The sequence below is a fragment of the Giraffa tippelskirchi genome, chromosome 1 (assembly GCF_054371585.1).
Source record: "Giraffa tippelskirchi isolate mGirTip1 chromosome 1, T2T-mGirTip1v1.2.pri, whole genome shotgun sequence".
Classification (NCBI taxonomy): Eukaryota; Metazoa; Chordata; class Mammalia; order Artiodactyla; family Giraffidae; genus Giraffa; species Giraffa tippelskirchi.
The window spans coordinates 107,517,183-107,534,331 of record NC_137275.1 but is presented as its reverse complement, the minus strand read 5'-3'; the positions used below and the strand labels follow the sequence as shown (position 1 = coordinate 107,534,331).

Sequence of the window (17,149 nt, the reverse complement as noted above, 5' to 3'; positions counted from 1 at the left end):
AGATTCTATGGTAAGAGCCCCAAGTGGTGCTAGTGATAAAGAACCCGCCTGCCAATTCAGGACACATAAGAGATGTGGGTTCAGTCCCTGGGTTGGGAAGATCTCCTGGAGAAGGGCATGTCAACTCACTCTAGTATTCTTGTCTGGAGAATCCCATGGACAGAGGAGCCTGGCAAGCTATAGTCCATACAGTCACAAAGAGTTAGACACGACTGAAGTGACTTAGTATGCAGGCACCCATGCTAAGAGTGGAAACAGAGCTGAAAAACTTTAGTGTTCTGGATGGTTCCAATTGTAGTGTGTCATCAGTGCAATACATATTTCCTTATATTCAATGCTTGTGATAGATACTTGTCGATGTTATATTTCTTTCCACAGTTAGAGCTGAGGGTTCAAATGTAAATTCACATGGAATAGAAAATAACTCCTACCTGTGTGTAGCAATTCTCAACTTACAAGATACATCTGAAAATTATAGTTTGTAAGCTGATGGACAGAGCGAAGGGCTCATGAGGCACTGAGATGACTTTGCAGAATCACTTTGAGCTGAACTAAGAGAAGAATCCAGCTCTTACGTAGACAGAACACTGATTTCTCAATAAATTACACACCAGACATTGCTCTAAAGGTGTTTAACAGGTGACAGGTGCTAGGGGTCTGTAGAAATGGAAATCATCTTGGAAAAATTTTAAAAAGGCTTGAAACAAGAACTGAGACAAAAGTGACAAGGAGATGGTTCATAGTAAAATAATCATTCTTCCTTTGTTGTAAGAAATTCAGATCAAATTTCTTTCATGGTTAATCAGTATCGTTTTTTGGGGTTTTTTTTGTGTGTTTTTTTTTTTTTTTTTTTTTTACTTATTTGTAGATAATTCAGGATGTAGGAAGGTATTACTTCCTAAATGGATGTCCTCACACCTCCCAACAACGTGACTGAATTTGTTCTCTTGGGACTCACACAGAATCCACACTTGCAGAAAATTCTCTTCATTGTCTTTTTGCTCATTTTCCTGTTTACTGTGTTGGCCAACCTGCTCATTGTCATCACCATCTCTCTCAGCCCCACGCTTTCTGTTCCCATGTACTTCTTTCTCACTCACTTGTCCTTCTTAGATGGCATCTTCACCTCTGTCACCACCTCCAAACTGATCACTGACCTGCTGTACCAGAGGAGAACCATCTCCTGGAGTGGCTGCCTGATTCAGATCTTTCTGGAACACACAGTGGGAGGTTCAGAGATCATCCTTCTCATTTCCATGTCCTATGACCGCTACGTGGCCATCTGCAAGCCTCTGAGCTACACGACCATCATGCGACAGGGGCTCTGCCAGCTCCTGGTGGTGGTGGCCTGGATTGAGGGGGTCCTACATGCCACCGTGCAGATTATTTTCTTTGTCAACTCGACCTTCTGTGGTCCTGACATCATTGATCACTTCATGTGTAATTTCTTCTCACTGCTGGAACTCGCCTGCAGTGACACCTACAAGCTTGGCATCATGGTGGCAGGTAACACTGCAGAAATGTGTTTAGTTTTTTTTTTATCATGCTCTTCATCTCCTACACAGTTATCCTGCACTCTCTGAAATCCCATGGCTCTGAAGCATGACACAAAGCCCTCTCTACACGTGGCTCCCATTTCACAGTAGTGGTGCCTTTTTTGGTCCCTGTATATTCACCTATATGCGTCCTGTGGTCACCTACCCTGTGGACAAATTCGTGGCTATGTTCTTTGCAATCCTCACTCCCATGTGAAATCCTATCATTTACACAGTGAGAAACATAGAGGTGAAAAATGTCATGAGGAGTTTGTTGAAGAGGAGAGTGACTTAGGCTGTTCATGGTGCCAAGAAAGCAATTGTTTATATGCATTCAGAGGGCTATACCTGTTGTAAAGTGTGAAATAAAAGTAAGAAATTTTGTAGATCATTTAAAAAGAGAGAGAGAGAGATCCAGGAACTAATACTTGTCGGGATTTTTTTGTGTTTTTTTTTTAATTTTGGCTAGGCATTATTGTAGGCATACTGATATTTTAATGTACACTGCCAAGGTTTCAGTATTCATAGGTTCAGAATAGGCAATGAAAAGAACATTAAATCCACAGTTTGATAATTGTAGAGTAAGAAGTTTTTCTCCAGAGTCTTACTGCTGCTTTTTCAGATTTCTCATATATGTTACTTTGATGAAATTGGCTTTTCCATAGGATTTTAATCTCATTTTTTTTTCCATTTTTACTTACCCTATGGTAAAGCAAACATTGGATAGAAATATTGGGTAAATACATAGTGAAGAGGGAGTTGAATGAGGGAATAATAGCTAATTTTTCCCTGTACTATGGATTTATCAAAAGCAAAATGAGTGTCACTGACAAAAGGAGGAAAGAATATTTTACAATCTATCTCTGATTCTCTTTTTAATAGAGAAGATAGAGCACAAATTTTGAAATTACTCTTAATTTGCTCTCTTTTTCTTAAATATCACTATGGATCACATTTTTTATTGAATATAAAGAAAACATTTTCATTTTTTATACCAAGACTTGAGGAACCATTTGAAACAAGAGTACACATCTCTTTCAAGTATCAACTGAAAAGCATATGGTCAATTTCCAAAGCTGTTGCTCTGTAGATCTGATTCATATAAGTACATTATGTGAACCCTTTATTATCTACCAGGCACACTCACTTCAGTTGATTTATCCTCAAACAAAACTGGTAGTTTCATTATCTTTGTTCCTAATTTACAGGGAAGCAAATTGAAGCCAAGACAGTTTTACTGATTTGCTTGCCTCACATCACACATGCTTCTCCCATAAAGTATGTCCAGGACCTATAACTCTAGAATGAAGTTCCCTTACAAACTTTCAACCTAGGGCTTCTAACTCAGTTTCTTTCAAATGCTTTGTCTGTGGTATGTGTTTTCATGTAGATAAGAAAATTATCTGTGATCTTAATGATTTACCTCTTTTGTGAAGATGGTGTTAATGTGTTGTAGCTTTGTCTCACATTTTATGATATACTTCGGCAGTACAAGTTTATTCATTTTTTGAAAGTTCAAGTTATACTACTTCACTTTTACAAAGAAACATTAGTATGGTAATGGTAATCTAAAATGGAAAAGAATCTCAAATAGACTATATATATATATATATGCATGATACAGGGTGCTCGGGGCTGGTGCACCGGGATGACCCGGAGGGATGGGATGGGGAGAGAGGTGGAAGGGGGGTTCTGGAAGGGGAAAACATGTACACCCATGGTGGATTCATGTCAATGTATGGCAAAACAAATACAATATTGTAAAGTTAAAAAATAGAAAATAAACTAATCTAAAACAAAAGAAAAAAAGAATATATATATATTATACATATATATATAGATATATATATTTGTAAATAAATCACCTTGCTGTGCACTTGAAACTTACCCAACATTGCAAACTAACTGTGCTTCAATAAAAAAAAGAAATATTTAAAACCTCATCAACATTTGTATGATTGTGGAGTCTTGTGTTGGCTTTTGTAAAAACAAAAATCCCATTTTTTTTAATTGGTAAAATCAAGTATTGATGTTGTTCTTCATAAAACCCAAATGCTTAAAGTTAACTTCAGAAAGCTGGGAATACCGGTAATGCTCCTCTATATACATGGCAAATACCAGGTCATCCTACATTATTAATAACTGTAAATCTAAGCTTCTCTGACTACAACACAGAAACCCATGTTACTTATCACAGATGTCACTTTCTTAGACTCAATGATGAAGTGGAGCTGTTTATTCCATAATTTGAACATAGAGTAATGCTTGAACATGGTACTGGGACGATGGTGTTTAGTAAATTGTGCATAATGATCTCAAATTCATAGGAAACAGCAATTTTTCTCACAATGTCTAGGCCTGGAAAATGATAGAATCAGCATTTAATCTATTAAAATTGTCGTTTGAAATTTCTGGTGAGAATTAAACCTTTCAACAAATCAAGACTAAATGATATATGGTTTATTCTGATGAGAAGGTAAGAGGAAATGAGAGTAATCCAAGGGCAGTGAATAGAAAAGTCTTAAGTAAATGTTGTTTCTACTCTAAGACCAAAGGGAAGATTTGAAGACAGAAAATAAGACCAATGATTGTGTTTTAGGGGGCTATATCAGAGGCTCAATGGAGGAATGAGAAAATTAATGCTGCATGAACTATAAATTTCCAACAGAAAACTTGGAAGGTATCAGAACTGAAGAAGGATGTGTAGGCTGTATGGAATCTCAGTGGGTGAAGTATTGCAGGTTGTAAGTTTAGAGATTTCTTTTCTCTCATTCCCAATAATCTCTTCTGAGGAGCAACTACCATGTGACTTCTTTTGATTCATTAATATATATATAAATATATATATATCAGGCATAGTTACATTTCTCCTAAAAAGTTAATGAGATAGAATGTCTGGATCTGGTGTATAAGGATATTTTGTTTTAACATGAAATTTTCATTTGGTGAAAATTTTAGGCATTAAGAGACTGAAGTGAGTTCACTAGTGTTGAAAGCCAACGTGAGACATACATTTTGACAGGTTCTTTTCAAACTTTAACTCTCTTATCGTAGGGACAGGTATTAGTTGATCGAGTTTCACTCCATTGTATGCAAGAGGGAAATGAAACTCAATAAAGTAAAAAAGAATATGAAGTCTGTTAGAGTTGGATTTCTATATTCATCTCACTTCACAGAACTCCTCCTGTCATGACGTGAAAACATCAAAACAATGATCTGACCACTGGCCACATTGTGAAGATTGTCACGGAGGCATTCAGTTCAGTTCAGTTCAGTCGCTCAGTCGTGTCCGACTCTTTGCGACCCCATGAACTGCAGCACGCCAGGCCTCTCTGTCCATCACCAACTCCAGGAGTCTACCCAAACCCATGTCCATCGAGTCGGTTATGCCATCCAACCATCTCATCCTCTGTCGTCCCCTTCTCCCCCTGCCCCCAATCCTACCCAGCATTAGGGTCTTTTCCAATGAGTCAACTCTTCACATGAGGTGGCCAAAGTATTGGAGTTTCAGCTGCAACATCAGTCTTTCCAATGAACACCCAGGACTGATCTCCTTTAGGATGGATTGATTGGATCTCCTTGCAGTCCAAGGGACTCTCAAGAGTCTTCTCCAACACCACAGTTCAAAAGCATCAATTCTGCGGCGCTCCGCTTTCCTCACCATCCAACTCTCACATCCATACATGACCACTGGAAAATCCATAGCCTTGACTAGATGGACTTTTGTTGGCAAAGTAATGTCTCTGCTTTTAAATATGCTATCTAGGTTGGCAATAACCTTCCTTCCAAGGAGTAAGCATCTTTTAATTTCATGGCTGCAGTCACCATCAGCAGTGATTTTGGAGCCCCCAAAAATCAAGTCTGACACTGTTTCCACTGTTTCCCCATCTATTTCCCATGAAGTGATGGGACTAGATGCCAGGATCTTAGTTTTCTGAACATTGAGCTTTAAGCCAACTTTTTCACTCTCCTCTTTCACTTTCATCAAGAGGCTCTTTAGTTCTTCTTCACTTTCTGCCATAAGGGTGGTGTCATCTGCATATCTGAGGTTATTGATATTTCTCTCGGCAATCTTGATTCCAGCTTGTGTTTCTTCCAGCCCAGCGTTTCTCATGATGTACTCTGCATATAAGTTAAATCAGCAGAGTGACAATATACAGCCTTGACGTACTCCTTTTCCTATTTGGAACCAGTTTGGTGTTTCATGTCCAGTTCTAACTGTTGCTTCCTGACCTGCATACAGGTTTCTCAAGAGACAGGTCAGATGGTCTGGTATTCCCATCTCTTTCAGAATTTTCCACAGTTTATTGTGATCCACACAGTCAAAGGCTTTGGCATAGTCAATAAAGCAGAAATAGGTGTTTTTCTGGAACTCTCTTGCTTTTTCGATGATCCAGCGGATATTGGCAATTTGATCTCTGGTTCCTCTGCCTTTTCTAAAACCAGCTTGAACATCTGGAAGTTCATGGTTCACGTATTGCTGAAGCCTGGCTTGGAGAATTTTGAGCACTCCTTTACTAGCATGTGAGATGAGTGCAATTGTGCAGTAGTTTGAGCATCCTTTGGCATTGCCTTTCTTTGGGATTGGAACAAAAACTGACCTTTTCCAGTCCTGTGGTCACTGCTGAGTTTTCCCAATTTGCTGGCATATTGAGTGTAGCACTTTCACAGCATCATCTTTCAGGATTTGAAATAGCTCAACTGGAATTCCATCACCTCCACTAGCTTTGTTCGTAGTGATACTTTCTAAGGCCCACTTGACTTCACATTCCAGGATGTCTGGCTCTAGGTGAGTGATCACACCATCGTGATTATCTGGGTTGTGAAGATCTTACATCACTTTATTTCACTCTTAGAATAATTTTTAGTGTTGGGGTTACTTGTATAAAAAATATAGTCATTTTTATGACTCTAAACGTATTTGCTAAAACATTTCCCAATTAGATAATATGAATGAAGCTGTTTCATTGCAATTTAGAAGACACCGTTTTTTTAAAAACCTGACTTAGAAATCTGTTTTATTCTTATGATAGATCCTTCAGTGCACTTTGTATGTATAAACACTATTAAAAAAAATAAAGTTTACATCAATATTCCACATCTTCCTTTTGAACTATACATTACAAAGCAATTCATAGTAACTGTCTTATTTGACTCTCACAGGTCAACAGCTTGAACAAATGGTACTCTATTTTATCGGAGAGGACTCAGAAGCTTCTGGTTTCTTCAGTGACACATGACTATAAATCTGTAGCTTCTAGATTTTTATATTGGAAACTGAACAATTATTATATTATTTTAATTAACTTTTCATTTTGGAATAATTTTGGATTAATAGAAAAGTTGCCAAGATAATACGGAGCTTCTGTCTACTCCTCAATTATTTCCCCTAATAAATATCATTTAACATTACTAATAGTATATTTGTCAAGACTGTGGAATGAACATTGAGTATATTACTCTTAAAGAAGCACAAGATTTTAATCACGTTTCACTAACTTTTCCACTTCTATCACTTTTCTGTTCTAGGGGTCAATCCAGGACAACACAGTATGTTTAATTACCTTTTAAATACTTTCTAATCATAAACCTTGTGATCATAAACTCTGAGGACACTGTCCTCTCTATTGCCTAAGTTTTAACAGGAATTTTGGAAATTCCTTTTATCTAAAAAAAAGAGCATTTTGATTTGTTCGTATTTAATGAGTCTACACGCAATAAATGCTGGAGAGGGTGTGGAGAAAAGGGAACCCTCTTACACTGTTGGTGGGAATGCAAACTAGTACAGCCACTGTGGAGAACAGTGTGGAGATTCCTTAAAAAACTGGGAATAGAACTGCCATATGACCCAGCAATCCCACTGCTGGGCATATACACCGAGGAAACCAGAATTGAAAGAGACGCGTGTACCCCAATGTTCATCGCAGCACTGTTTACAATAGCCAAGACATGGAAGCAACCTAGATGTCCATCAGCACATGAATGGATAAGGAAGCTGTGGTACATATACACAATGGAATATTACTCAGCCATTAAAAAAAATACATTTGAATCGGTTCTACTGAGATGGATGAAACTGGAGCCCATTATACAGAGTGAAGTAAGCCAGAAAGAAAAACAACAATACAGTATACTAATGCATATATATGGAATTTGAAAGATGGTAACGATAACCCTACATGCGAGACAGAATAAGAGACACAGATGCATGGAACAATTTTATGGACTCTGAGGGAGAAGGTGAGGGTGGGACGTTCTGGGAGAATAGCATTGAAACATGTATATTATCATATGTGAAACAGAACACCATTCCATGTTCGATGCATGTGACAACGGCTCAGGGCCGGGGCAATGGGATGATCCAGAAGGATGGGATGGGGAGGGAGGTGGGTGGGGGGTCCAGGAAGGGGAACACATGTAAACCCATGGCTGATTCATGTCAATGTATGGCAAAAACTATTACAATATTGTAAAGTAATTAGCCCCCAACTAAAATTAAATAAATTTTTAAAAAAAATAAAAATAAAAAAAAGTAAAAAATAAAAAATAAAAAAAAGAGCATTTTGATTTGTTCGTATTTAATGAGCATTTGATTCTAAAATAGTATTTCTTAGAAACTTCTCAGATTAGGGAAGTACAGAGCCTGAGAATTACTTGTTAGATTAATACAGAGCCTTGCTCTTTCTCTCCACTGTTTGTATTATTTGATTTCCTTTGTACAGTGACACTACCTGTAAAAGAAGTGGACACCTGAGGATTTGGGCTTCCTAGGTGATGCTAATGGTAAAGAATCTGCCTGCAAATCCAGGAGATAGAAGGGATGAAAGTTTGATCCCTGGGTCGGCAAGATCCCTTGGAGAAGGGCACAACAATCCATTCCAAAATTCTTGCCTGGAGAATCCCATGGACAGAGGGGCCTGGCAGGTTACAGTCCATAAGGCCACAAAAAGTTGGACACAACTGAAGCAACTTAGCACCCACACACGCACACATGAGGGTCTTAAGACTATAAAATTGTATTCAGGGATTATTAAAGACTTAAAATTGTTGCAAATTTAAATGATACCGTATCTCCATTGTGGTAACCAATAAAACTATTTTATATTTGTGAATATGTAAAAGGATGAGTAAAGATATTTGTAAGCCTAGATCATGGTAAAGCAGAAATTAGGAGTTAAAGGATTGTCATTTCTGCTCTGTGTCAAAGGCTCTGGAAGCTTTTTCTCACTGATGGCAATTTTCTCCAGTGCATCTAACTGCATTAATGGTTTTATGAATATCAATATTGCCTTATCTGATTCTTCTAAGAATCTTATCAATAGGTATTGTTATTATACATCATTACAGAATAGAATCTGAGCTCTTGAGAATTTTAAGTAACTTTTCTCACCACATAATATAACTTAGTACAAGAGCTTGGATTTGGACCTAGGTCTCTATGAATCTGGACCTGGTGTCTTTATTTCATTTCAGTGTCTCTGCATATATTGATAGTTTTTACTCTTTAATATATAGTCATTAACTGATCCAATGATCTTATAAGGTTTTTCTCATGCTCTTGTTTGCTTGATGACATACCTGAATATGGAGTTCAGAGTACAGACGCTGTTTAGGAATGCCTAGTACCCTGGAAACAATTTGTTTTAAAGTAAGTAAAAAGACGTGTTGTATATACGTCTGTATATTTGCTAGTTTTATTCATATTTTCAATAATTTTTGTTAGCTGTCAGTGTCATTCATAAAAATCAACTCATTTTTAATTCTTTCAGAAAGCCCAATTATTCTTTTACTTCCCTATATAACAAGCATAGATAGTATGTGTATGTACACACACACACACACACACACACACACACACACACACACTCACTTGCCACTTGACTCATGAATTTCTCATATATACAGGGAAGGACACAATCATATTTCCCTGGTTGTTTATCAGTAAAGAATCCACCTGCCAATGCAGGAGACACGGGTTCAATCCCTGCATAGGGAAGATCCCCTGGAGAAGGAAATGACAACCCACTCCGAGGTTCTTGTGTGGGAAATCCTATGAACAGAGGAGCCTGACAGGCTACAGTCCATGGGATCACAAAGAGTCAGACATAACTGAACAACTAAACAGCAACAAAGGACAGTCATTCTTCAAAGCTGTGTCTTGCTATAAGAAATGAAGTCAAAAGTTGGAGTAATATCTGGATGAGTAATGGAAAAGCTTTATGTGGGTAACCTGTTTGCTTTTTTAAGTGAGAGAAGAGTCACTAAAATCAGTAAGAGCATTTTATCATAAGCAGCAATTTCACATTTTCCAATTTGACCCTCATTATAATCGTATGAAATGGGTAGGGATGTTATATGTGAATATCCCTACACTACAGTAAGTCATACTGTAAGTAAGTCAACAGACACACACTTGTGAGTACTGCTTGATCTGATTGAGTCACCTTGAATAAATACTTAGCAATTAATAAAGCCTCAGGCTCTGGCTATAGTCAGCATTCTGTTTCTATTCCTTACCTCTGTGGTTACTGTCAGTTTGTATCTGTAAATAATCTGGTCATTACCTTCTGATTCTACATCACTGGCTCTGTGTCATTCATCAAGAAGCATCAGTCAAACATGAACAGAGGAATCAGGTTATAACCTCTACAGTGAATGGAGACTCGAGAGAAGCCCCTCCTGCTCTTGCTAGAAAAATTTTTGCTTCTTTCCCTATAGAGTCAGTCACTTCCATGCTGAAGTCAAAGTTTCTGGGTTAAAACTCCAGAGCCAGTATCTGTTATTTCTTTAATTTTATCTGTTTAAGCATGGGCTTCCTACCAGTAAAACTGGGTAATAAGATCTAACGTGGACTGTTTCCTAGCCACTTAACTCTGAACAACTGCTTCCTTACATTATTTAACTTAGTCATCATAACAGTACATATTAGTAGGTATTACTTATTTTTGTCAGCTTCTATTCTTGTTTTCGGAGAAGGCAGTGGCACCCCACTTCAGTACTCTTGCCTGGAAAATCCCAAGGACAGAGGAGCCTGGTAGGCTGCAGTCCATGGGGTCGCGAAGAGTCGGACACGACTGAGCGACTTCACTTTCACTTTTCACTTTCGTGCATTGGAGAAGGAAATGGCAACCCACTTCAGTATTCTTGCCTGGAGAATCCCAGGGACGGGGGAGTCTGGTGGGCTGCCATCTATGGGGTCGCACAGAGTTGGACATGACTGAAGCGACTTAGCAGCAGCAGCAGCAGCCGCAGCAGCATTCTTGTTTTAAAATAATGAGTGAAAAGAAAGCCAACTTAACACACGCATATTTATTATGTATTGGTCTACAGCAAGGTGATATTTCTTTTTTTTTTTTTCTGAATAATGAATTTGTTGACTTTAAAGTCTCATTTTTTTTTTTAGACTTTAAGGAAATAATTTGGAGTATAGCCATGATCCAAGCACTACTCCAGTTTTGTCTAATTTTTCCTTCTACCTGGAGATAAGGGAGTCACCTGATCATGGATGGCATGCAACTTCCCCTTCTCCCATCCATGCACATGGCAGGCATGACCAATAAACTGCTCTTTTCCTTTCCTCAGATCATGGATGTAGCTTCAGAACTCTTCTCACAGTTCACTCCAGGAAACCACTACTATTAACATATGACCAGAGTTAGCAGTTGATATAATAACGATTTCTTATCCCCACCCCAGATGGATCCCTACCCTTCTCCTACATTGAAGCTCTGTCTTAAAACATTTAACAATTTATCTAAACTTCAATTCTTCCTGATATCCTCCTACCACCTTCAACACATTTCTAGCTTTGTGTTCTCAATGAAAAAGCAAGCACAAGAACATAAGTCAATTTTTCACATGGATGCACCAATTTGTTGATGACTATGATGACTCCCAAAACCGGTCTGACATTTGTCTTTTTCTCTAACTAGATTCTACATGCTCACTGTGGTACCTTTCACCTTTTCCTTGGAAATTATGCAAAACCAAAGCTTCGTAACTGAGTTTGTCCTCCTGGGGCTTTCACAGAATCCAACCATGCAGAAAATAATATTTGTTGTTTTTTTGTTCATTTACAGTGCAACTGTCGGGGACAACTTGCTAATTGTGATGACCATCAGTAGCAGCCCAGCACTCTGTGGCTCCCCCATGTACTTCTTCCTGGCTTTTCTGTCCTTCCTGGATGCATGCTTCTCCTCTGTCATTGTCCCAAAGATGATTGTGGACTCTCTCCTTTGGAGGAAAACCACTTCTTTCGAAGGCTTCATGACCCAGCTCTTTGCTGAACACTTCTTTGCTGGGGTGGAGGTGATTGTCCTCAGCGCCATGCCTATGACCGCTATGTGGCTATCTGCAAACCCTTGCACTATTCTTCTATCATGAACCGTAGACTCTGTGTCCTTCTGATGGCGGTAGTCTGGACAGGGGTCTTCCTGCATTCCATGATACAGATTTTCTTCACTTTCCAGCTGCTCTTCTGTGGCCCCAACGTCATCGATCACTTCATGTGTGACTTGTACCCACTGCTGGAGCTTGCCTGCGCTGACACTCACATCTTTGGCCTTTTGGTAGTCACCAACAGTGGGTTTTTTGGCATCTTAATCTTCTCCTTGTTGCTTGTCTCCTATGGGGTCATCCTGCTGTCTCTGAGAATACATAGCTCTGAAGGGCAGAAGAAAGCCCTCTCCAACTGAGGATCTCACATTGCTGTTGTGGTTTTGTTCTTTATCCCGTGCATATTTATGTATGTATGACCTTCATATTCTTTACCCTTTGACAAAATGGTAGCCATATTTTACACCATCCTAACTCCCTTGATAAACCCTTTGATTTACACTTTCAGGAATCTTTATTCACTTCTTTAAGTGAAAAGTGCCATGAGGAAAGTGTGGAATAGGATAATGGTAGTTTCTAATGAAAAATAAAACATTTAAAGTTGAGTAAAAAATTCAAATTATCTAATCAGACAAAAATCTTATATGGATGAACATTGTTTGACCGGGGGTAAAGTAATGCAATATTATAAAAAATAGCATAAGTTCCAGGAAATAATTTAGTTTTCATTCTTAGATCACTTATGAACTCTGATTTGGCAATTCAATAGCCTCAAATGAAAATTAAGAAGACTTGAATTTTACGCTCACTTAGAATTTAGAAGTCAAAAAAGAATGAAAAAATTATTCTCACTTATTGCTGCTGCTGCTGCTGCTGCTGTTAAGTCACATCAGTCGTGTCCGACTCTGTGCAACCCCATAGACGGCAGCACACCAGGTTCCCCTGTCCCCGAGATTCTCCAGGCAAAAACACTGGAGTGGGGTGCCATTTCCTTCTCCACTCACTTCTTGCAACTCATTTGATATTTTGGAAAATATTTCTGGAGGGAAGAAAAAATTGTCTTAGAGATTAGATTTTGCATACATAAATATGTATGTGTGTGTGTGTGTGTGTGTGTATGTGTGTATATATATATATATATCAATGAAGATTTTGTCCAACCTAATGTATCTGCTAAACCACTAGACAATTCAAGCATGACCTAAATCAAATATCTTATGATTATACAGTTGAAGTGAGAAATAGATTTAATGGCCTAGATCTCATAGAACTATATCTCATAGTGCCTGATGAACTATCAATGGAGGTTCACAACATTGTACAGGAGACAGGAATCAAGACCATCCCCAAGAAAAAGAAATGCAAAAAAGCAAAATGGCTGTCTGAAGAGGCCTTACAAATAGCTTTGAAAATAAGGGAAGCAAAAAGCAAAGGAGAAAATGAACGATATACCCATTTAAATGCAGAGTTCCAAACAATAGCATGGAGAGATAAGAAAGCCTTCTTCAGTGATCAGTGCAAAGAAATAGAGGAAAACGATAGAATGGGAAAGACTAGAGATCTCTTCAAGAAAATTAGAGATACCAAGGGAACATTTCATGCAAAGATGGGCTCAATAAAGGACAGAAATTGTATGGACCTAACAGAAGCAGAAGATATTAAGAAGAGGTGGCAAGAATACACAGAAGACCTGTACAAAAAAGATCTTCATGACCCAAATAATTATAATGGTGTGATCACTCACCTAGAGCCAGACATCCTAGAATCTGAAGTCAAGTGGGCCTTAGGAACCATCACTACGAACAAAGCTAGGGGAGGTGATGGAATTCCAGTTGAGCTGTTTCAAATCCTGAAAGATGATGCTGTGAAAGTGCTGCACTCAATATGCCAGAACCAGCCCCGAGAGCCCGGTATCATGCATTGAACCTGGACTGGAGATTCATTTCCCATATGCTAATTTACATACTTCAATGCCATTCTCCCATATCACCCCGCCCTCACTCTCTCCCATAGAGTCCATAATACTGTTCTATTTGTCTGTGTCTCTTTTGATGTCTCGCATACAGGGTTATCTTTACCAGTTAACTAAATACCACATATATGTGTTAGTATACTGTATTGGTGTTTTTCTTTCTGGCTTACTTCACTCTGTATAATAGGCTCCAGTTTCATCCATCTCATTAGAACTGATTCGAATGTATTCTTTTTAATGGCTGAATAATATTCCATTGTGTATATGTACCACAGCTTCCTTATCCATTCATCTGCTGATGGGCATCTAGGCTGCTTCCATGTCCCGGCTATTATAAACAGTGCTGCAATGAACACTGGGGTACACGTGTCTCTTTCAATTCTAGTTTCCTCAGTGTGTATGCCCAGCAGTGGGATTGTTGGGTCATATGGCAGTTCTATTTCCAGTTTTTTGAGGACGACCCGGAGGGATGGGATGGGGAGGGATGTGGGAGGTGGGTTCTGGAAGGGAAAAACATGTACACCCATGGTGGATTCATGACAATGTATAGCAAAACAAATACAATATTGTAAAGTTAAAAAATATTTAAAAATATATATATATATATATAATAATAAAATGTGAAAAAAAATGCCAGCAAATTTGCAAAACTCAGCAGTGGCCACAGGACTGGAAAAGGTCAGTTTTCATTTCAATTCCAAGAAAGGCAATGCCAAAAATGTTCAAACTACCGCATAATTGCACTCATCTCACACGCTAGTAAATAATGCTTAAAATTCTCCAAGCCAGGCTTCAGCAATACGTGAACCATGAACTTCCAGATGTTCAAGCTGGTTTCAGAAAAGGCGGATGAACCAGAGATCAAATTGCCAACATCCGATGGATCATTGAAAAAGCAAGAGAGTTCCAAAAGAATATCTGCTTCTGCTTTATTGACTATGCCAAAGCCTTTGATTGTGTGGATCACAATAAACTGTGGAAAATCCTGAAAGAGATGGGAACACCAGACCACCTGACCTGCCTCTTGAGAAACCTGTATGCAAGTCAGGAAGCAACAGTTAGAACAGGACATGGAACAACAGACTGGTTCCAAACAGGAAAAGGAGGACGTCAAGGCTGTATACTGTCACTCTGCTTATTTAACTTATATTCAGAGTACATCATGAGAAATGCTGGGCTGCAGGAAGCACAAGCTGGAATCAAGATTGCCAGGAGAAATATCAATAACCTCAGGTATACAGATGACACCATCCTTATGGCAGAAAATGAAGAACTAAAGAGCCTCTTGATGAAAGTGAGAGAGGAGAGTGAAAAAGTTGGCTTAAAGCTCAACATTCAGAAAACTAAGATCATGGCATCCGATCCCATCACTTCATGGGAAATAGATGGGGAAACAGTGGAAACAGTGTCAGACTTATTTTTCTGGGCTCCAAAATCACTGCAGAAGGTGATTGCAGCCATGAAATTAAAAGACGCTTACTCTCTGGAAGGAAAGTTATGACCAAACGAATATCACCAATGACCAATATGACCAAACCAGAATATGACCAAACCAGACAGCATATCAAAAAGCAGAGACATTACTTTGTCTGCAAAGGTCTGTCTAGTCAAGGCTATGGTTTTTCCAGTAGTCATGTATGGATGTGAGAGTTGGACTCTAAAGAAAGCTGAGCGCCAAAGAGATAGATGATGCTTTTGAAGTGTGATGTTGGAGAAGACTTTCGAGAGTCCCTTGGACTGCAAGGAGATCTAACCAGTCCATCCTAAAGGAGATCGGTCCTGGGTGTTCACTGGTAGGCCGATGTTGAAGCTGAAACTCCAATACTTTGGTCACCTGATGTGAAGAGCTGACTCATTTGAAAAGACCTTGATGTTGGGAAGGATTGAGGGCAAGAGAAGAATGGGACGATAGAGGATGAGATGGTTGGATGGCATCACCGACTCAATGGACATGTGTTTGGGGGAACTCATAAGTTGGTGGTGGACAGGGAGGCCTGGCGTGCTGTGGTTCGTGGGGCCGCAAAGAGTCAGACACGACTGATCATCTGAACTGAATTGAATGTATCTGCTGTACAACTGAAAATTACAAAACATTGTAAATCAACTCTATTTAAAACATAAATAAATAAACAATAGAAAGAAAAACATTCACATATTAATATTTCAGATTTGTCAAAGAACTGTAATTATTGCTGACTTTAGCTCTTTGATAGTGATGATAAATATAATTCACAGTTTGAAAGTGAAAGTGATGTCTCTCGGTCATGTCCACTCTTTTGTGACCTCATGGACTGTAGCCTACCTGGCTCCTCTGTCCATGGGATTTTCCAGGCAAGGGTACTGCAGTGGCTTGCCATTTCCTTCTCCAGAGGATCTTCCAGACCCAGGGATCGAACCCTGCTCTCCCACATTTCAGGCAGGTGCTTTACCATCTGAGCCACCAGGGAAACCAGTTCACACTTTGATATAACACAAATAAGAGTAGCTAACCACACATATTTCATCTATGGGCTTTCAACTGCCTTCAAAGACTTCCAGGCCTCTAGAAGAGATGGACTTAAGGAAAGTTTATGGGGAAGAGAATAGAATTGCCTCATATCAAGTCATATGAGTTGAAGTTTAACCAATTGTCCCCAAGGCTTGATTTTGCCCTTGGACTGTTTGAGCTAGGTAGCTTGTTGCATATCACTTGGGACTGGTTTCGAAGAAATAGTTTCCTTGGAGCTCCTGAGGCTTAAAGCCTACCTTAAGCATTTGCAAACTTTTGTGTGAATTTCTATAAATATCAAGTACAGTAAAAATAAAACAGTTAGCCTCATGATTTTTCAAAAAAAAAAAAAAAGAGAGAGATACAGTGGGAAGGAAGCTGGCTGCAGAGGCATTTATTTCTCAGACTGTAAGAAAATTTACTCCAATTAAGTTTCCAAGAGCCGAATTAAGAAATTCACTCCATTTTCAGAGCATTCTCTCTGCTCCAATACAGACGTTGCTGTTCTGTCTGACCCAGTGTTTCCAGGAAGGAGCTGTCTGAATTATAGCTACATGAAGAGTTCCCTTCTCCATAAACTCTTTATATCCCATCATCACTTGTGATAGAAGGCAATGATAAATCTCATTGAAGTATCATTTGTGTGTTTTATTCAAGCTTCACACAATTCACCTTCTAAGTAAATGAAAGTTGAAGATATGAAAAATACACTCTGTTGGAAGTCATCTGTTTGGTTGTAAGAAAAGAGGCAATTTTCTCAATCTGTCTGAAATATTTTCTTCTGTGCTGTGCTTAGTCTCTCAGTCATGTCTGACTCTT

At 38.8% G+C, this 17,149-nt stretch overlaps 2 protein-coding genes and 1 pseudogene across 6 annotated transcripts in view; 2 read left to right on the top strand and 1 right to left on the bottom strand.

Annotated features, from left to right (window-relative positions):
• Positions 1 to 1,666, top strand: part of LOC145505889 (neurotrypsin-like) — a 73,595-nt gene extending 71,929 nt beyond the window's left edge. The window contains 1 exon segment of the mRNA XM_081489118.1: positions 1,114 to 1,666. Coding sequence (XP_081345244.1) covers positions 1,114 to 1,583 — 470 coding nt within the window. The 3' untranslated portion in view covers positions 1,584 to 1,666.
• Positions 1 to 17,149, bottom strand: part of LOC145506668 (uncharacterized) — a 95,923-nt gene that overhangs the window by 57,817 nt on the left and 20,957 nt on the right. The gene's annotated exons all lie outside the window — the stretch shown is intronic.
• Positions 11,204 to 12,777, top strand: LOC145506457 (olfactory receptor 4C15-like; annotated as a pseudogene). Its single transcript, XR_014053945.1, has one exon. The product of XR_014053945.1 is annotated as an olfactory receptor 4C15-like (transcript).